Source organism: Bos taurus, chromosome 10 (genome assembly GCF_002263795.3).
Source record: "Bos taurus isolate L1 Dominette 01449 registration number 42190680 breed Hereford chromosome 10, ARS-UCD2.0, whole genome shotgun sequence".
Lineage (NCBI taxonomy): Eukaryota > Metazoa > Chordata > Mammalia > Artiodactyla > Bovidae > Bos > Bos taurus.
In genome coordinates this window covers 44,853,267-44,875,117 of record NC_037337.1, presented here as the reverse complement: position 1 = coordinate 44,875,117, position 21,851 = coordinate 44,853,267, and the positions used below count along the sequence as shown (strand labels likewise).

General features: G+C 45.5%; 1 protein-coding gene across 1 annotated transcript in view; it reads left to right on the top strand.

Moving 5' to 3' along the window:
* Nucleotides 1–21,851, top strand: part of NID2 (nidogen 2) — a 92,594-nt gene that overhangs the window by 64,043 nt on the left and 6,700 nt on the right. Inside the window, 6 exon segments of the mRNA NM_001102065.2 lie at nucleotides 5,830–5,973; nucleotides 6,671–6,799; nucleotides 7,994–8,137; nucleotides 17,371–17,490; nucleotides 20,562–20,783; nucleotides 21,395–21,564. Coding sequence (NP_001095535.2) covers nucleotides 5,830–5,973; nucleotides 6,671–6,799; nucleotides 7,994–8,137; nucleotides 17,371–17,490; nucleotides 20,562–20,783; nucleotides 21,395–21,564 — 929 coding nt within the window.

Sequence of the window (21,851 nt, the reverse complement as noted above, 5' to 3'; positions counted from 1 at the left end):
TTGAGTTTTAAGCCCACTTTTTCACTGTCCTCTTTCACTTTGATCAAGAGGCTTTTTAGTTCCTCTTCACTTTCTGCCACAAGGGTGGTGTCATCTGCATATCTGAGGTTATTGATATTTCTCCCGGCAATCTTGATTCCAGCTTGTGTTTCTTCCAGTCCAGCGTTTCTCATGATGTACTCTGCATATAAGTTAAATAAGCAGGGTGACAATTTGCAGCCTTGACATACTCCTTTTCCTGTTTGGAACCAGTTTGTTGTTCCATGTCCAGTTCTAACTGTTGCTTCCTGACCTGCATATAGGTTTCTCAAGAGGCAGGTCAGGTGGTCTGGTATCCCCATCTCTTTCAGAATTTTCCACAGTTTATTGTGATCCACACAATCAAAGGCTTTGGCATAGTCAATAAAGCAGAAATAGATGTTTTTCTGGAACTCTCTTGCTTTTTTCATGATCCAGCAGATGTTGGCAATTTGATCTCTGGTTCCTCTGCCTTTTCTAAAATCAGCTTGAACATCTGGAAGTTCACAGTTCACGTATTGCTGAAACCTGGCTTGGAGAATTTTGAGCATTACTTTACTAGCATGTGAGATGAGTGCAATTGTGCAGTAGTTTGAGCATTCTTTGGCATTGCCTTTCTTTGGGATTGGAATGAAAACTGACCTTTTCCAGTCCTGTGGCCACTGCTGAGTTTTCCAAATTTGCTGGCATATTGAGTGCAGCACTTTCACAGCATCATCTTTCAGGATTTGAAATAGCTCAACTGGAATTCCATCACCTCCACTAGCTTTGTTTGTACTGATGCTTTCTAAGGCCCACTTGACTTCACGTTCCAGGATGTCTGGCTCTAGGTGAGTGATCAGAGCATCATGATTATCTGGGTCATGAAGATCTTTTTTGTACAGTTCTTCTGTGTATTCTTGCCACCTCTTCTTAACATCTGCTTCTGTTAGGTCCATACCATTTCTGTCCTTTATCGAGCCCATCTTTGCATGAAATATTCCCTTGGTATCTCAATTTTCTTGAAGAGATCTCTAGTCTTTCCCATTCTGTTTTCCTCTATTTTTTTGCATTGATTGCTGAGGAAGGCTTTCTTATCTCTTCTTGCTGTTGTTTGGAACTCTGCATTCAGATGCTTATATCTTTCCTTTTCTCTTTTGCTTTTCACTTCTCTTCTTTTCACAGCTATTTGCAAGGCCTCCTCAGACAGCCATTTTGCTTTTTTGCATTTCTTTTCCATGGGGATGGTCTTGATCCCTGTCTCCTGTACAATGTCATGAACCTCTGTCCATAGTTCATCAGGCACTCTATCAGATCTAGGCCCTTAAATCTATTTCTCACTTCCACTGTATAATCATAAGGGATTTGATTTAGGTCATACCTGAATGGTGTAGTGGTTTTCCCTACTTTCTTCAATTTAAGTCTGAATTTGGCAATAAGGAGTTCATGATCTGAGCCACAGTCAGCTCCCAGTCTTGTTTTTGCTGACTGTATAGAGCTTCTCCATCTTTGGCTGCAAAGAATATAATCAGTCTGATTTTGGTGTTGACCATCTGGTGATGTCCATGTGTAGAGTCTTCTCTTGTGTTGTTGGAAGAGGGTGTTTGCTATGACCAGTGCGTTCTCTTGGCAAAACTCTATTAGTCTTTGCCCTGCTTCATTCCATATTTCAAGGCCAAATTTACCTGTTACTCCAGGTGTTTCTTGACTTCCTACTTTTGCATTCCAGTCCCCTACAATGAAAAGGACATCTTTTGGGGTGTTAGTTCTAGAAGGTCTTGTAGGTCTTCATAGGACTGTTAAACTTCAGCTTCTTCAGTGTTACTGGTTGGGGCATAGACTTGGATTACTGTGATATGAATGTATATACTAATACATAATGGTAATAATAGAGGAATCTGTGTAAATTGGTTAGGGGGTGGCTATGGAAACTCTATACTTTCTGCTCAATGTTTTGATAACCTAAAACTGTTTTAAACAATAAAGTGTGTTTAAACTTTTAAAAATGTTCTGGGCAAGCCAGAGGATGAGCCTGGAAGTCAGGGAACCCTACTGATGGGAAATGACTTTGTCAGATCAAGGCGACATTTTAATTCTGAAAGCCAGTAGGCAGTTTTGTTCTTGAAGACTAGAGGCACATGATGAGAGTGAAGGTTTCCCTTCAGTTCTACTGATACTCAGCAGTACTGATACTGCTGAGTCCAGAATCTGCACCTCAGACGGGTGGGTTCATAACTATATTTTACCACTAGAGCCGAGGCCTCCTTTACCACCTCCTTGGGCTCTCTGGGCAGGTGTCACTTCAGCAGTATGATAACAGGAGATAAAGAGGACTGGGTTCTCCTGTGGAATGTAGAGGTGACACAAAACAGGAATCCCGAGCTTGTTGGTGTGCTTGGTTGGTTCATGTTTTAAGAAACTTGGTTGGGGGCATAGCCGCTGAGTGTCTGAACAAGGGATTATAATGTAGCGAATTAATAGCATGAAAATATCAGCTGACTTTATAGAAACATGTACCTCAGAAGGAAGGAAAGAATCAGTTTTTGCTGATTTCTTAAGGAGAGATTTCAACAGAAACACCTAGGGAAAACGACCATCACCTTTGAATGTCCAGTTCAGCCCTTCACTAGGTGTAGGAGTCTGATCTGTAAGAGAAGTAACTTAGTGGGAGAACCTCCCAGGCCAGAGTCCCAGTCAGACTCTGGAATCATTTATGGAAAAGACAGATCTCTGGGTGCATCTTTCCTCGAGACTCACCCTAAGGGAGTAGCAAAAGGTCAGAAAGCCCACAAACTGGTGGGTACCAGGCTGCTAATTTGCTTTTAGAATGACATGATTTTTTTTCCTTTCTTACCCAGGTCTAATTATAATAATAATTAGTACCGGTAGTAGTGGTAGTAGTAAAGGAGTTTTACTTAATGCCAAGCACCGTTCTAAGTACCTTTCATGAATTTAACTCATCAAATCCCCACAACAACCCTACCAGTCAAGGGACTGTTACTCCCTTTTACAGAGACAATGGCGTAGACATGATGTAATTTGCATGGTCACAGCTGGAAGAGTTGAGCCGGGGCTCAAATCCAGTGCCAGCCCCAGAGCCCACTCTCACCCCTCACTCATGGTTGTTCCCCGTGGACCCCACAGACTCCAGGACTGCCTTGTAACATAGATCAAATTTTAAAAGAAGGAATGTGGATGTTTAACCTTTGTGTTTCAACCCTGCTCATCCATCCACCCCTGTGTAAAATAGCAAACTGTTCATTCTATCCAAATGGGAGGAAAATGGGGAAGAAAGAAGAAAATTAAAAAGAAAAACACAGCCTCTTTTCTTTCCTCTCTCTGCCTGCAAGTATCTTAAGAGCCTTTCCCTTTTTCCAGAGGGAGCGGTGATCTGGTTGGAATGTGTGTGAAACAAAACAGCAGCCCCACCTGACGTGGGAGCTCCCAGCTGGGTGTCCAGGGTTCAGGAGGCAGTCTTCCCAGGGAGCCCCTTCTCCTTAACTACCAGCCAGCCCCCTGGCTTGCGCAAGTGTTTGAGCTTCCCGTGTGGCTTGGCTGGTGTTGGTGGGGTTGCAGGACAGGATCCAGGAATGCTTCCTGCCCTTGCTCCCAGTTCAGGGCTCAGCTCTCCAGTTGAGGAGCCTTTGGGCAGAGGGCCATGCATTGAAGCTGAACGGACTGTTCCTTTAAGGAAAACCAGTCTTCTCCTCTTGATTAAATGACTAAATTAGTTCCAGATCCTCTGTCAGAGAGTCAAACTGTTCAAGAGGGAGAGGGAGAAATAGAAAATGTCTTAAGAAGGATACAGCTCTTCTTTACTTACTATAATAGGAGAAAAGCTAACTAGTCACAGAGAATGAATAGACTCACAGTTTTAAAAATGGATTTTTAATATAGTGTTTTTGGAAACCAAATTCTGAGCCCAGGGCCTCAGGCTCAGAAATTGGCTGATACTTGGTTTAAAGCTGTGCTGTCATTGTCTTGAAACTCTTAATAATTTTGAACAAAGAGTTCCACAGTTTTGTTTTGCATTGGGCTCAGCAAATGATGTGGCCACGCTGTCAGTGAAGGCTATTTTAAGTCAGTATGATGCAGGTATTCACACTTTCTCCTCAATTTCAGGCAGGCTAGTGTATCCTGTCCAAGTTGGCCAATCAACTTCTGGGCTGCATTTTTTTTTTTTTTCCCCCTCCTTTTAATGCCTCTCAGGCTGGTAAGCTCCTGACATTATGTATACCCACTAATCTCTGCTGGAATGCGCCATGGTGCAGTTTTGATGCTGGAGAGCACTGAACAAGAAGGCTAAGTCATCAGTATTTATAAACTAAAGTATCTCAAAGCTCACTTCTTCCTTTGGCTGGGTAGGTCAGGAATTTGGTACAAAACCTTCTCCTAAAATGGAGAGAGAATAATGGGAGGCAGTCAGGTCTTTGTTTCATGTGGGGCCTTCAGTGAAGACATGACCCTGTTGTTTTCAACTGCAGCACACTGGGGACTGACTCAGGACCTTGGTCAGTAAGATCAAGTTAACCCTGCCGCCACAACCCAAATGCTATACTTCCAGACCGCCTGGCAAGAGAATCAGAGGGGAGGGATGAGGGACATCCAAGCATGCCTGTGTGATCTGGGGAGCATGGCCTCCGCCTGACTTTTGGACCCGTCCACCTCTTCTGGCTCTGTGACCTTGGTCAGGTTACTTGACCTCTCTGTGCTGCGGTAAAAAGAAGATGATAATACATTCCTCACAGTATAGTCATGAGTAATTAATAGAATAGAGTAAGTAATGGTTTAGAACAATGCCTGGCACATAAGTGCTTAATACGCATTACTGTTACACTCAATCTAGTAGATCAAGGGAAGATTTCAGATGTTAGCTGTCATCACTGCCTGGTGGTCGGATGGAGCCATGGCAAGGTTAATCCTAAAGAGTAAATACTGCACAAGTAATTCCCATTTATTTGGTCTTATAAATCTTAAAAAAAAAAAAAGACAAGATTTTCTCATTAATTGAACTTTGAAACATAGAATAGTACACTTAGTGAGACTGTCCGATTTAGAGGCAGAAATTTTTGGTATAACTTTTGCTGTCCCATTTCCTGGCTTTCTGAGCTTGGACAATTTTTCTAATGTCTCTTGCTTATTTTCCTTATTGGTGAAAATTACCAATAAAAGGAATGACAGCCTGCCTCACAGAATTATCCCGAGAATCACAGAAGATGATAGAATGAAAGTACTTTTAAATAAAAGGATGCTGCTGCTGCTGCTGCTAAGTCACTTCAGTCGTGTCTGACTCTGCGCGACCCCACAGACGGCAGCCCACCAGGCTCCCCCGTCCCTGGGATTCTCCAGGCAAGAGCACTGGAGTGGGTGCCATTTCCTTCTCCAGTGCATGAAAGTGAAAAGTAAAAGTGAAGTCGTTCAGTTGTGTCAGACCCTCAGCGACCTCATGGACTGCAGCCCACCAGGCTCCCCGTCCCTGGGATTCTCCAGGCAAGAGTACTGGAGTGGGTGCCATCGCCTTCTCCTAAAAGGATGCTGTGTGTTGGCTATTTTGTGTTGGCTGTTTTTATTCCCTGGACACAAACCTGCTGTAAATAAGAAAAGGTTAGTTATCTGCAGAGAAGGCAAGAGGAAGCCATTCTGGAATTGAGAACTGCAATGCAGATGATCCACCCTCACTTTAGATATTAATAATTTAGTCAGGTCTCCAGGCAGGCTTCAAACTTACAAGTCCACAGCCAGTTCCACTTGCCGATCTACTTCCTTCTGTGCCATTCTCTTGATGACAGCCAGATTGTGCTTTTCCTTTGTATTTTCTCTCTACCCACCCAGGAGACTCCGAGCCCACCCCAGTGAATCCTTGCTATGATGGGAGCCACACATGTGCCACCACAGCTCGGTGCCATCCGGCGACTGGTGTGGACTACACCTGCGAGTGTGCATCTGGGTACCAGGGAGATGGACGGAATTGTGTGGGTAAGACCCTGGTGCTTTGTGTTCCTCCATGAAGGCCTCCAGCATTCTGTCCATAGAAGACAAATGTCTGCTTTGTCATAAACTCCATGGATCAATGAGTTTAGCAGCTATTCATCTAAAAATACCAACTATTTAAAAACCAGGCATATTCTGGTTAGGTTTGCCAGAGCAGTTTGGAGTGGGTATTTAGGGCTATTGTAATTCGTGGATATTTTATGCTCTTAAATATTGTCATTTTGAGCCTGAATCAAGTATTTTTTACATTCATTAAAGAGTACATTTTTCTGGTTACCTTCAGATTTCAGACATCCATTTCATCCATTTCTTTCAGTTACTGTATCTCAAAAGCAGTCATGGAGATTTCTTTACACTTTAAAAGAAACATGGTTACTCTGTGTGTTTTTCTTCTCAATGTTCAGAATTGCTTAAATGTTTAAAGAATTCTCAGAAGATTTGTTCAGAACACATCTCCCTGGGGCTCATACATGAATGACTTGAAATAAATGTTTATTTTTACGGCGGGCTGCAGTGCGCATCTACATCTGGTGCTGAGCAGCCTGAACTTTGCCTCCCATTTAGTCTACCGACCGCTAGTCCCACCGAAACCTCTCAGGGCTGAGAGAATACCGAGTCTGCAGACCTTCCACTTGTGGGGCCTTTGGTTTAAGCAGCCCTTTCTGTTCTTACTCCTCTTTAGATGTCAATGAATGTGCGACTGGCTTCCACCGCTGCGGCCCCAACTCTGTGTGCGTCAACCTGCTGGGGAGCTACAGATGTGAGTGCCGGAGTGGCTACGAGTTTGCAGACGACCGGCACACCTGCATCTGTGAGTGCCCACCCGTGCTCCAGGGTGCATGACTTTCCACTGCGGCTCTACAGGAGATCTGCTGCATGGTTTTCTAGGAAACAAACAGTTCACATGGGAAGAACCCAAAGCTATGGCTCAGTTCAGTCCTGTGTGTTGGGGTTTTGTTTTTGTCTGGGTTTTTGTTGTTGTGTTGTGCTATTTATCTATCTAAATAGAAATTTTTGGTGTAAGTCATGGAAGGATGTTCACCTCTGTCAGGACTGCTGTGCAGCTTGATGTTTGGCCCAATCATGTAGTAAGACTATGAACTTTTCTAATACCAACAGCTCTAGGTAGAGGTCAAGTGTTTCTCAAATCAGAATGACATAGATTTTGTAATTTAAAGAGGCTTGTCCTATTTGACCGGAGAAGGCAATGGCACCCCACTCCAGTACTCTTGCCTGGAAAATCCCATGGATGGAGGAGCCTGGAAGGGTCCTGAGGGTCCATGGGGTCGCTGAGGGTCGGACATGACTGAGCGACTTCACTTTCACTTTTCACTTTCATGCATTGGAGAAGGAAATGGCAGCCCACTCCAGTGTTCTTGCCTGGAGAATCACAGGGACGGGGGAGCTGTCTATGGGGTCGCGCAGAGTCAGACACGACTGAAGCGACTTAGCAGCAGCAGTCCCATTTGACTGACCGAAAGCTCCATTGGTAATAAATATACCCTTTCTAGAGTTCCAGATAAATACTTGACATAAGAGTGGATCCAAAAGAACTAGAATTCCGAAGTCATTTCATTGTTAGAGCCAGATGATATTAGAGAAAACCCACTTTTGAATCCAGTGAGATGAAAAGGTAGCAGGAATCATAAAGACTCGTGTGTGTGTGTGTGTGTGTGTGTGTACGTACATGTACACACAGGCATGCCAAGCAGCAGTGTTCTGCTTTAGTCAAGGACATTTGCTGATGACTTATTTTCATGCCTAGTATTATAGACACAAACCAAGACCGGCACTTCTTAGATTGTAATTTGCATACAACCACCCAGGGATCTTGTTAAAATTCCTATTCCGGTTCACTGGCTCTGGGCTGGGGTCTGGGAACTGCATTCCTTATAAACCCCCAGGTGTCCCCATGCTGTTGCTGTGCAGATCACACTGCAAAGAGCAGGGCTCACCCATTCGCAGGCCAGGGCTCTTGGACATCTTTGCCTTCTTCTCTCTTCAGTGATCACCCCACCTCCCAACCCCTGTGAGGATGGCCATCATAACTGTGCTCCCGCCAGCCAGGCCCGGTGCATTCACCATGGAGACGGCTCCTTCAGCTGCGCCTGCCTGCCTGGTTATGCCGGAGACGGGCACCGGTGCACCGGTGAGTACCTGTGGGTGGCTCAGTGACCCTGAAAGTTGCTTTGGATGCACATCCCCACATCCCCAGGGCCTCTCAGAAACCTCTCCTTTCCTTTGACTCACACCCCCTGGAACTGCTGGAAGAGAAAAAAAAGGTGCCCTTTGAGTCAGAGGCCAAATGTGATTACCTTGGCACCAGACTGTTGAGCGAGTATGGTTGTCCTTGGAGGAGACGTGCCTGGATCAGTGCGGAGCTCCTGCCAGCTCGCAGTCTCCTGTCCCCTGGAGCTACTGTAGCTCAGAGGGATGCGAGGGAAAATTGTATATTCCCCTGGGAGGAAGTCTCCATCCTTCAGTCTCTTTAGCTAATGGCTTAATTCAGCACTTCCAGTCTTGCCCAATTTTTAGTTGCTATTCCCCTGCTCGAAGTGGTATTTGAAGCAATCTCTAAACATACATATAATTCTTTCTGTGTAATTTATTCCTTTGTCTCTCTCTCTCTCTCTGAAAGGGGAGAGGGAGAGAGAGAGAAGAAAAATCCACAGATATAAAAGGATATTAATGCATACCTAAGTACTCAAAGATTTCCTTCCAGAAATCTAACTGTCTTTAAGACTTTATACCATATTTTGTAAAATCACTAAACCAGAAAGCAGGACTGACTGTTCAAATTTAACTTCAAGATGTATGAGGTTGTTACTGAAAAACTAGGCATAACACTCTGATTATAAATGTTCATGAAACTGGGATTAGTAGTACCTTAATATAGAGATCATTCAGTAAGCCTACATAATTCACTAAAGATCTTCATGTCAGTAATACACACAAATAATGGTTAAATGAGATACTTGGAAATGAGAGGATGGTGGGAAAGGAATCAGTTTTAGGAACAGAAATCGAAAATGCTGTTTTCAAATCGCTTTTTGCATCTGGCCCCGGAATACCTAGGTGCACTGAGCAAATCTGCTAAGAACAGCCTTATAACTCAGGACTTGCCGTTGTTCAGTCCCTCTTGTGTACGACTCTTTGTGATCCCATGGACTGCAGAACGCCAGACTTCCCTGTCCTTCACTATCTCCTGGAGATTGCTCAAACTCATGTCCATTGAGTTGGTGATACCATCTACCCATCTTGTCCTCTGTCGTCCCCTTCTCCTCCTCCTCAAACAGAGAAGCCTGTTCTTAACTAGATCAGATCTTAAACAGATCGCACAGCCTGGCCCTGCCCTCCTCACCAGCCCGTTGGCTTCTCCTCCTTCCCTTTCCCTTTGGTTTCATCTGGATGGGCTGAATGGACCAGCAGCCGAAAGCCACATGTTCTTGACAGAACAAATATGTCAGGGCAGCACAGCCCTCTGCTCCTTTCCAGATGTGGGGCTTTTTGAACCTGGCTCTTGAACGTTTCCACTTCTGATGTACAGAAGCTTAGCTGTATGGCTTTCTTGAAAACACAGTTTATATTGAAATGACCCCAAACTGTGACTCAGTTCAGCCCTGAGGTGGTTTTTTCTCCCTAAAAACACCCCCAGGTTTAGACAGAGCTCAAGGGCTTTTCAAGTTAGGATGGAGTAGAGGTGTAAGTCACGGATGGTTGTCCCACTTGACAACAGACACTCTCTACAGATGGAGGCACCCTCTAGGTCTGGGGTGGTGGGGGTGGGAGGAGGCATCAGGTGATGCACACAAACCTCTCACGTTTCTGCTGAGCTCCACAGTAGGAATACTGCTTTTTCCTCCCTTGTAGAAACTCATCATTCAGTTTGACTTAACGCACTACTGGCTCTCAGAAATGAGAACCAGAGAAAAAAATCTTGTCAGTAGAATTTCATATTTAAACATCTGGCTGCTCAGGTCAGTAGAATTTCATATTTAAACATCTGGCTGCTCAGGTCAGCTGAGATAGTGTTTCGAAAGCATTTCATTCCTTACGTCTTTGGTTTAAAACAAAGAAGTTGAAATTAATCGCCGCTTAGATGTGGTGTGGATTAAAATCAGAATGTTAATGTAGGTGAGCTGCTGCTTGTCCTAACCCCTTCGAGAATCATTCTCCCTTCTTTTAACTTCTGCTTGTCTCGGAGGACTTGGGTTACCTTCTGGGGTTGTAGTAGAACCTTGAAATTAGCTACTTTTCCATGCTGGGAGTTTTCTAGGATTGTCATTCTTTGCTATGGTTGCCCTCTTTCTGATTTCAGGGACATTTTCAATTGTCCCTATTTCATCTCTGCTTCTCTACTTTTGGGATTCTCTCTGGAACCCACAAACTTAAATGTAGGCCAGGCCAATCTGTTGCTTCCCCAGTGTATTAGTAATCTATTGCAGCATAGCCATTTACCCCAAACACGTAACAGCTTAAAACAGTACACAGTATTATTATGTGTATGGTCTAGCTTATTCGTTTGCTTTAGGATCTTCACAAGGCTGCAGTCAGGGGGTCTGCCAGACCTGGGGTCTCATCTGGGGTCCAGGTGGGGAAAGAGGCTCACGTGGTTATCGGCAGGGTTCCTTTCCCCAAGGACTTTCAGGTCCCTGCTGGCTATTGCCTGGAGGTGACCTTCAGCTTCTTGCCACTCAGACATCTCCCACAAGGTAACTTTCTTTATCAAAGCCAGCATCAGGAGGCCAGGTAGCAGGTTGGCAGTGACCATAAAAGTGATGTCTCCTCAGTATTGCTTTAGTGTCTTGGTTGGAAGCCAGCTACTCAAAGGAAGGGGATTATAGAAGACCCTGAATACCAGGAGGGAAGGGATCTTTGGGACCATCTATGAGAGGCTGCCTCCCATAGTCAGTTACCCTGTGGTTGCCGTCCAAGCTTCGGGGCCGTAGAAAATAACAATCATTTTCCTAAAGACCTCTGCTGTGCATAAATCAGGCTGGGCTACTCATGGAGGTGGCTTGCAGGAGAAGTGTATAAACGTGTGTGTGTGTGCATGCAGTTTTAAAGGCATGACACAGTGTGCATGTGTCCCAGTGACAACTGAGATAGAGAAAACAAGAGAAAAATGGCGATGAAGGCTCTGTTTTGTGAAGTGAGCACACTTAAAGCGCACATTCGTTTTCAGTCCATCAAACTGGCATTGAAAGAGTGTGTGGGTTTTCCTTTCTCCAGCCAGTTTGTCAAAAACCAGTTTCCCTGGGGAGGCTGCCCTTGGCTTTGGGTTCTCGACCTAGCCTGAGTCACAAGCAGGAATTATTTTTATGCAAGTAGAATGAAATCTTTTCCAGCTCCCCTCAGTCAGGGTTGGTTTCAACCCTGCGTTGGCGTGAGCTGGATATTTCTCAGGCACGTTTGTCCCTGCAGCTCTTAGTGACTCTGCTGGATGGAAAAGCAGATTGTTGTGAGCTGAGACCTTTTCAGGGAGGAGCACATGTGAGTTGAGGAACTGGGTTACAGATGGCCCATCACCCACAGAAGGGCCGTGATGAGGGGTTCTTACACTGTTCTCGCACGTGGCTTTTGTGGGAGGAGTGCAGACTCTGGATAAGGTGTAGTAAAGTTGGTGTGGCCACAAGCGATGTAGAGACCAAGGCTTGAAGGGAAGAAGCTGCCTCTACTCAAAGGTCCCAGAGAGCAGGTCACTGCATGCCATACAGGACCCTATGGGCACAGCCAGAATCCGGGTTCTGACTGAGTAGGTGGGGAGTGACAACTCATGGGCCTTCAAGCCTTTGTTGGGGTCTGGAGCGGGATCAAGGAGAGTTGGCGCCAGGGAATTTCACTGGGTGGTTCAAAAGCAAACCAGGGGAGGCACGGGGGAAAGCTAGAGTCCAGGGGCTGGCTTTGTTTTGAAGGGATTTCAGCTGGGTTTTGGGTGTGGATTCAGAATTAAGGCAGGAAGAATGTTGAAGCACCAAAGCCTGCACTCAAAATAGAGAATTTTAAACACATTTTCCAAAGAGGTTTTTTTAGCTGCTTGGGAGCAGATAGAATGGAGAATTGCGCTGAGATTAAGCCATATGGCATTGTCTGACTGGCCAGAGACTCTCCTGTGCCTTGAACCTTGCTGCCTTGACCTGCCAGCACCTGAAGACCCTGACAGTGATGGTTAAGCAGGCCCCTGTCCCCAGGGGTATAAGAAGAAACTCCTCCCTTGCTAAGGAGTTCAAAGTGCCTTTATACTTTCTGCTGACACCTGATCCCCTGGGAAGCTAGGAAGATTTCTCCTTTACACAAAAGCTCTGGTTCCCCCTACACTCCTCAGGGTTGGCCTTCTGAGGAAGGTGGGTAGCCTGCTCTGCACTCAGGCCCTGGAGTGGCTGGTGAGGCTCCAGTTCTCTGACATGGTGCGAGAGCCTCCAAGGAGGAGATGGGAGCTTGCTTCAGGGAATCTTAAGCTTCTCCAGCTTTAGGGGACAGGAGTTGTTCACCTGTGATGTTCTCAGTCTCTTCAGAGATTCTCCCTGTTCATTCGTAAGTTAGTCTCCCCATGACTTTGCCTTTGGGAGGATGGCTGCTCTTTCACATCTGGTTGGCATTCCTAGGCCATAGGCTTTAAGAACACAACTCAGAACCTCTGGGGAATCCTCTTTCTCTTTGTTCAGAAAAGTAATCACAAGCAACTGATCTATGGGTTCTAGAAATAGGCCCTGTGTCTCAGGAATTCCTGCTTCCTGCCATTGCCTGGGGTTCCTGTTACCATGAGAAGTACTTTTAGCATATGCATTATGAATAGCTTTAATTTCCTGCATTTGGTTGGATGTTAATTTTTGCAGTTTGGTTTTATAGCATCATAGAAGGCACAAGGAACTGAATGGGCACCGATTCAGCCAACTGGACATTGGTATTGTCCTTCTGAACAGACAGGGCCAACCTCAAAGATAATGAAACATGACAATATACAGCCCTGACTGATCAGACTGGAGATAAGTTTCTGGTTGTTGTAATTAATGTGGTTTCAGTTCAGTTCAGTTCAGTCCAGTTGCTCAGTCATGTCCAACTCTTTGCGACCCCATGAATCGCAGCACGTGAGGCCTCCCTGTCCATCACCAACTCCCGGAGTTCACTCAGACTCACATCCATCAAGTCACTGATGCCATCCAGCCATCTCATCCTCTGTCGTCCCCTTCTCCTCCTGCCCCCAATCCCTCCCAGCATCAGAGTCTTTTCCAATGAGTCAACTCTTCTCATGAAGTGGCCAAAGTACTGGAGTTTCAGCTTTAGCATCATTCCTTCCAAAGAAATCCCAGGGCTGATTTCCTTCAGAATGGACTGGTTGGATCTCCTTGCAGTCCAAGGGACTCTCAAGAGTCTTCTCCAACACCACAGTTCAAAAACATCAATTCTTCGCTGCTCAGCCTTCTTCACAGTCCAACTCTCACATCCATACATGACCATAGGAAAAACCATAGCCTTTAGTTTTGGTTAACTGAGGAGCCTACCACTAACCTTGCAGATAAATTTATAACCACTTTCCTGCCATTGTCAGTGAAAGGAAGGCATCCAGGCAGGCCAAATGCTCATCTAGGCAGAGTCTATCTAGGTGGCATTAACTTTGGTCGTGTCAGGCAGTCAAGGTTTTTCAGACTTCAGAGTGAAGTAATTTATGGGGGCTAAATGCCGGATCCGGATGATAAGCAGTGTAAGTGATTACATTGCTAATTATGATGTCAGAGATTTTCCTTTCCCCTGAACAGAACATCTGTGCTGTGTCCAGTACATCTACTTACTGGTAGATGGGAAAAGCCCTTAGTGATGGAGAGGTGGCTCAGGGTAACATGGTCACAGCAGGGGTGGCACTGATCACCCCAGGAGAGAATTCATCTGGGACCTGGGAGGCTGGGCGAGGAGCTATGTTTGTCCCTAGCTGACTGACGTCACATTCAGGGCTGTAAGTCTCCAGCTTCCAGGGTGCCATGTGTCTCTGTCACAAGCTGTACAGAATCGACATAGTGCATTCCGTGACTCCTGTTCTCTTAGTTTAATGCTGATCATCCTGTCCCATGTTTTTTCCCTCTTCACACAATTTTAAAACTTTTTTTGTATATTAGCTCGGGTGTGACTGCTTTATTTTCCATTGAGCCTTGATCAGATCCACCTCCTTGATCCCCTCTTTGCTCAGGAAGACTTCCTGTCTCTGAAGATGGCTTATCTCAACTACTGGCCATTGGTTTCAGCAGTTAGATTGTCAGACTTTTTTTTTCCTGGCAGCAGGGTGGAGGGTAGAGGCGGTGTCTTGCTATTGTTAGCCTGCACTGATTTCAGTAAATAAAAGGAATGTAAGTCTGCCTTTGTTTGAAGTTTCAGGATGTTGCAGCTATGAGAAATATGAAAATTAATCTATGTGGTACTGTGTAGGAATGTTGGGACCTGAATTGTTTGTACTGAAAATCTGGACAAATTTAAATTTTCTTTTCTATGTGTTGTCTTAAATCCTCTGATAATATTTTTCTTATACTTTTATATTTCTTCTAAAGGTGGAAAGTAAATTTCTGACTAAAAAAAATTTTTTTTTTAATTTCTGAGTTTTTTGACATTCTAGGTAGTAGGAGTCTCTGAATATGTAAGACTGAATGGGTTTGTTAGTTGAAAAACTAAGTTGGAGCTTCACTGGGTTCTTTTGCATCTATAAATCAGTACTATAGGGAGATATTTCTCCCAGCAATCTTATCTGAGGTTATTGATGTTTCTCCCGGCAATCTTGATCCCAGCTTGTGCTTCCTCCAGCCCAGCGTTTCTCATGATGTACTCTGCATATAAGTTAAATAAGCAGGGTGACAATATACAGCCTTGAGGAACTCCTTTTCCTATTTGGAACCAGTCTGTTGTTCCATGTCCAGTTCTAACTGTTGCTTCCTGGCCTGCATATAGGTTTCTCAAGAGGCAGGTCAGGTGGTCTGGTAGTCCCATCTCTTTCAGAATTTTCCACAGTTTCTTGTGATCCACACAGTCAAAGGCTTTGGCATAGTCAATAAAGCAGAAATAGATGTTTTTCTGGAACTCTCTTGCTTTTTCCATGATCCAGCAGATGTTGGCAATTTGATCTCTGGTTCCTCTGCCTTTTCTAAAACCAGCTTGAACATCAGGAAGTTCATGGTTCACGTATTGCTAAAGCCTAGCTTGGAGAATTTTGAGCATTACTTTACTAGCGTGTGAGATGAGTGCAATTGTGCAGTAGTTTGAATATTCTTTGGCATTGCCTTTCTTTGAGATAGGAATGAAAACTGACCTTTTCCAGTCCTGTGGCCACTGCTGAGTTTTCCAAATTTGCTGGCATATTGAGTGTAGCACTTTCACAGCATCATCTTTCAGGATTTGAAATAGCTCAACTGGAATTCCATCACCTCCACTAGCTTTGTTTGTACTGATGCTTTCTAAGGCCCACTTGACTTCACATTCCAGGATGTCTGGCTCTAGGTGAGTGATCACACCATCGTGATTATCTGGGTCATGAAGATCTTTTTTGTACAGTTCTTCTGTGTATTCTTGCCACCTCTTCTTAACATCTTCTGCTTCTGTTAGGTCCATACCATTTCTATCCTTTATTGTGCCCATCGTTGCATGAAGTGTTCCCTTGGTATCTCTAATTTTCTTGAAGAGATCTCTAGTCTTTCCCATTCTGTTGTTTTCCTCTATTTCTTTGCATTGATCACTGAGGAAGGCTTTCTTATCTCTCCTCGGTATTCTTTGGAACTCTGCATTCAGATGCTTATATCTTTCCTTTTCTCCTTTGCTTTTTGCTTCTCTTCTTTTCACAGCTATTTGTAAGGCCTCCTCAGACAGCCATTTTGCTTTTTTGCATTTCTTTTCCATGAGGATGGTCTTGATCCCTGTCTCCTGTATAATGTCACGAACCTCCATCTATAGTTCATCAGGCACTCTGTCAGATCTAGTCCCTTAAATCTATTTCTCACTTCCACTGTATAATCATAAGGGATTTGATTTAGATCATACCTGAATGGTATAGTGGTTTTCCCTACTTTCTTCAATTTAAGTCTGAATTTGGCAATAATGAGTTCATGATCTGAGCCACAGTCAGCTCTTGGTCTTGTTTTTGCTGACTGTATAGAGCTTTTCCATCTTTGGCTGCAAAGAATATAATCAGTCTGATTTCAGTGTTGACCATCTGGTGATGTCCATGTGTAGAGTCTTCTCTTGTGTTGTTGGAAGAGGGTTAGCAGATGACACCACCCTTATGGCAGAAAGTGAAGAGGAACTAAAAGCCTCTTGATGAAAGTGAAAGAGGAGAATGAAAAAGTTGGCTTAAAGCTCAACATTCAGAAAACTAAGATCATGGCATCTGGTCCCATCACTTCATGGGAAATAGATGGGGAAACAGTGGAAACAGTGTCAGACTTTATTTTTTTGGGCTCCAAAATCACTGCAGATGGTGATTGCAGCCAGGAAATTAAAAGATGTTTACTCCTTGGAAGGAAAGTTATGACCAACCTAGATAGCATATTAAAAAGCAGAGACATTACTTTGCCAACAAAGGTCCGTCTAGTCAAGGCTATGGTTTTTCCAGTGGTCATGTATGGATGTGAGAGTTGGACTGTGAAGAAAGCTGAGCACTGAAGAATCGATGCTTTTGAACTGTGGTGTTGGAGAAGACTCTTGGGAGTCCCTTGGACTGCAAGAAGATCCAACCATTCCATCCTAAAAGAGATCAGTCCTGGGTGTTCATTGGAAGAACTGATGCTGAAGCTGAAACTCCAATACTTTGGTCACCTCATACGAAGAGTTGACTCATTGGAAAAGAACCTGATGCTGGGAGAGACTGGGGGCAGGAGGAGAAGGGGATGACAGAGGATGAGATGGTTGGATGGCATGACCGACTCGATGGACATGAGTTTGGGTAAACTCTGAAGTTGGTGATGGACAGTGAGGCCTGGCACGCTGCAGTTCATGGGGTTGCAAAGAGTCAGACACGACTGAGCATATGGAGATAGTGCCAATAAGGAAAGGAAAAAATAAACTATTGTTACATATATTTATTTATTGTAGTGTTACTGAAAGGAAATGGTTTATGGGCTAAAGGTTAGTTCAAAGGTAATAACTTCCTGGAATTTACTGTAGATGAAAGATGCCAGGATATATTTCTGTGTGAGAGACCACGTTTGACTTCTACACTGAACGTGTCCCTCGACTCTGTACCCTTAAGCTTGCCTTTAAGGTGCCGGTATGTTTCTGCCCCTGCCCGAGGGTCTTCTGAAGCGGATGCCTGGGTGTCGATCCACGCACACTGAGGCACGTGTAGCACAGTCTGTATTCAGTGAAATCATGCTCCTTCCTTCCCTCCTTCTCTGTACCTGACTGCTGCAGATGTTGACGAATGCTCGGAAAACAGATGTCACCCCTCGGCCACCTGCTCCAATACCCCTGGCTCCTTCTCCTGCCGCTGCCAACCTGGATATTACGGGGATGGATTTCAGTGCACACCTGGTAAGGTCTGGGAGGCCTCCCCATGTAACTTTGTATCACTTAACTCTGACTTGCGGAGTGCAGGAAATAGTCTGAAGTCTGTTTTAATCTCAGTGGGGAAAATAAGTATGACCCTTGTAGGTGGACCCCGCTGGTTTACTCTAAGCTAGTAACCCCAGCCCTCTTCCCAACATGTTGATGGGGAATCACTCTTGCTCCTGCCACCTATAGAAGAGGTGCAGGGATCTGTTTTGTTCACCTTAGAGACCCCAGATGCTGCTGATGAACTTGTCTGTTATGGTCTAAGCACTCCCCGTCTGCATGGGGCGTGGGGTGTGGTTTCCAAGCACTCAAGAGTTCATGCCAACTGTAGGTTGCCAAGGCAGACTGCTGCTCCTTTGTTGAGTTGTTCAAAGATAGGAAGAATTTTTTCTTTTAATACAGAAGAACTTTATTAATGAAACAGCACTGGTTTGGTATCATTTTAACCAAAATAATTCCTATACAGATCCATGAGCTCACTATTCAAAGATCACTTTTTACCACTGAGGAAGGTTCCATAAGTACCAGTCTTGGCTTTTAATGTACGAGAGTAAGAAATGGAAAATTACTTCATTTTTTAAATTTTGATTACAGTTTTGATTTTGATCGCCAGTTGCCAGTTTTGATCCTTTCAATAATATGAATTATTATGGCCAAGACATTAGTGCTTCTAAGATTCATATAAGTAAACATTGGTAATGTTTGCTCTAGATGTCTATATACCCTTGCTTCCACTATAACATTCCTTTTTCTTTCCCCTGTTTCTGGGGAAAGATTTTTCAGGTCCCCGCCCTGCCTCCCCCCACCAAAAAAAAATACAGAGAAATTCCGTTTCACTCATGCCTAGTCTTTAAAAAGTCTTGATTAAATTCCAGCTGGGATTTGAAGAAATCAGATGATTGGGAGGTGCCCTAACAGAATGGTTCAGAATCCTGTTAAATTTATTAAGATAGGCATGTATTAAGGAGAGTGATCCAGAAGGGAGCCAAGAGAATGAGACGTTAATTACAGAAAGAGGGGCACGTTCCTTTGTGCAGACTCTTTCCCATGACCAGGCCTCTCTTGGTGCTGGTTTGGCCTTGGTCGCCATTTCTGACTAGTCTCATCTGCATAATAGGGCCTGCTTTCAAGGGTGAGAGAACACTCTGTGCCCAAAATTCAAAAGTATTTAAAACCCTGCCAGCCAGAAAGAGAAATAAATCCATGATTGGATTGAGAAACAGCTTGAAATAGTAAGCAATGACAGATGCCCACGTGTAAGTGACGTGAGGTACTCCTTTCCCAGAGGCTGACTGCTGTGTGTGCCTTGTTGGGTGGTCCCCCGAGAACTGATGATCTGAGTTTGGCATGTGGACCAGGGGTGATCCTGGCAACTTCTTCAGGGAATCCCACCCGGTGACAATGGCGAGTGTCTGAGGAAGTAGTATTTCCCTCTCTGGGTCCTGAGACACATCTGGGTGAGGAAGTCAGTCTTTTTTCTCCATGATGTTTTAAAAAGAGCTTTGCTTCCCGAGGGTTATGAGCTCCAGCAGCAACCTGGAGCTTGCCCCAAACATTGTGAGTCTTGGAGTTGTGCTCCTTTGGTTGGAGCTCTGAAGGTTTTATTCACCATCTTCTGGCTTTCCAGGTGCTCAAATGTAATGTTTCCAGCTGTTCTTTGAACTCACTGGAGGTTTTGACCAAAGGAGGGACATGAGATGACTTTATTTTTTTTTTTAAAGGGACTCTTTCTGGCTGCTGGTTGAGTTTACAGCAGGGCAGGGGGTGGGGAGCAGGAAAGATGATGGAAGCAGGGAAGCCAGTAAGAAGGCTAACATACGTAGTAATTCTGGCACGAGATGACAGGGGTAGATGTGGTAAGATGTGAAGATATCAGCTGACATGTTTTGATATATCAGATGTAGAGTGGGAGAAGGGAGTCAGGGTTTAGTGAGTCTGAGCAATGGAAAGATGGAGATGCTGTATAATGCTATGCAGAAGTCTAGGGGAGAGAAGCTTTGAGGGGAGAAAGCCCAGTTTTTGTTCTCCTCTGAGATCTGTTACACATCCACATGGTGATAGAAGTAGATACTTGGCTGTGTGATTCTGCAGGCTCTGAGTTGCAGGAATTAATGAAGGAAAAATACCTTCTATCAGTACTTAAATTCCTGTAGGTCGTCCTATCTTAGGAGACTGTCAAGTTAAACCACGTCAAGCAGAGTCCTCTCAGATAGAGAACTGCTGTATCTGGGACAGAGCCTTGGCAGCCCTGTAGAAGCAGTCTGGGAAAAAGCTGCTGGTAAGGAAGCTGCTCTGCCACGGAAGCTAACAAGAGTTTCAGCATGGTTGTGAGGAAGGAAGGAGGAAGGATGGGGAAAGATGCTGGAGAAAGGGAGGGACCAAGCAACACGACGGGAAGCTGGGGCCTCAGCTTTGAGATAAACCCAGGGCAGGGTGGCCAAAGGACTTCAAGGAGCTGGAGTGTCGCAGTCTGTATCAAGTTGTTTGCCACCAACTCTATGATCACACATACTAATTATAGTCAGTTTTACTCAATAGTTTTCCAGTGGACAGATACGTAGGGCCACACGTAAGCAGGGCATTTGGTAATACTTCCTAAGACACACCGGCCAGTCTCAAGACAGCCCTCTCAGATGCAGGTCCCAGAGTTTGAAACAGAAAGAATAAATATTGGCTTTAAGCATCATGTAGGCCACTGAGTCCCCAAGGAGAGTCCCCAGGAGTGCTGTTAGCAGAGGCCCCTTCCCAGGCTGAGCAAGGCCCGCACCCCAGATGTTACCGCCTCTTGTTCTTTCCTGATGTGGCTGGGTTGATGACATTCCTCCTGGCCTGAGGGTCACAGGAGCATCAGGACAACCCCTTCTCCTGATCCCCAGCAGAACCTCCTGGAGCACTTTGCTGCTCAGGGCCAGAATCCAGGGGCTTGGCTGAGGCCTCATTATGGACATGAGGAGGAAGAAGACGAGGAGGCCAGGCCTGGGGATCTTGAACCACATGCTACAGTCTGTCCTTGGCTCACACTCAAAGGCTTTTTGTCCACATCTGCTCAGAGCCCACCCAGAGGCCCCGGACCGTCTGTGAGCGCTGGAGGGAAAGCCTGCTGGAGCACTACGGGGGCACCCCCAGGGACGACCAGTATGTGCCTCAGTGCGACGACCTGGGCCACTTCACCCCGCTGCAGTGCCATGGCAAGAGTGACTTCTGCTGGTGTGTCGACCAGGACGGCAGAGAGGTGCAGGGCACCCGCTCGCAGCCAGGCATCACCCCTGCATGTAAGCACCCCAGGGCAGCCCTCCCTCCCCTCTGCCGTGTTGAGGTCCCTGTAGGGAAGCTGCCAGCTGTGGGTGAAGGTGGGGGAATGAGGGGCGAACAGGTCCAGTGGAAGAAGTCGCTGATGGGCTATGCTGATTTATAATCTTGTCTGCCCCAGATCCCAATGCGGATTTAACGTTTGGTTTTGTCATCAGCAGTTGCTGTGATTAGAACATCTGGAGCTCAGTTCAATATGTAGTCCCACTGCCTGTTCCCACTACTCTGAGCCCGGGGTGTAAGGGGACACGTGTCACCCTGGGGCCCCAAAGAGAAGCTGACACAACACTGGCTCTGGATGTATTTTTAAGGGGGATGTTCTGCTTTGTTCAAAGGGAAATACTTTGTCATCTTCCTCCCCAGTAATTGGCAGTGATTTGTATAATTGGTCTTTGGGAGAAAAAACCCTGGAAATTAGAATTTCTTTTAAGGCACATCTGGGGCACATCTGTCCAGGGTAAAGAACTGCTGATGTTTCTGGAGGCTCTGGCAAATGGGGAAGTAACTTTTCTTCTCCTCTCCACTGACCGTTTCCTTCGCTCTGCTCCTTCTACCTCCCTCTTCCTCACCACAGGTATACCCACCGTGGCTCCACCCACGGTCCGGCCCACACCCCGGCCCGACGTGACCCCTCCACCAGTGGGCACCTTCCTGCTCTATGCCCAGGGCCAGCAGATTGGCCACTTGCCCCTCAATGGTACCAGGCTTCAGAAGGACATGGCCAAGACCCTGCTGTCGCTGCATGTAAAGTGGACTTCTCCCCTGGGGGTGGGACTGTATTGGATTATCAGATCTGGGCAAGGTCTGAGGTGCGGGGGTGCTCCTCGAGGGCTTCTGTTTGGCAGTTGTCTTTGGGAACCTTACGCACAGAAGGGAGGGTGCTGTTGCTGGGAGCCACATTGGACTGATCAAGGCCACTTTCTCCAGTTGGTGTGTGGGGTTTCAGCTATGTGGAAAGTGAATTTCAGAGTTGTCAGGATACTGAGGCAGCGTTGGAGATCCACGGGAAAATGATAGGTTAACCCCAGCCC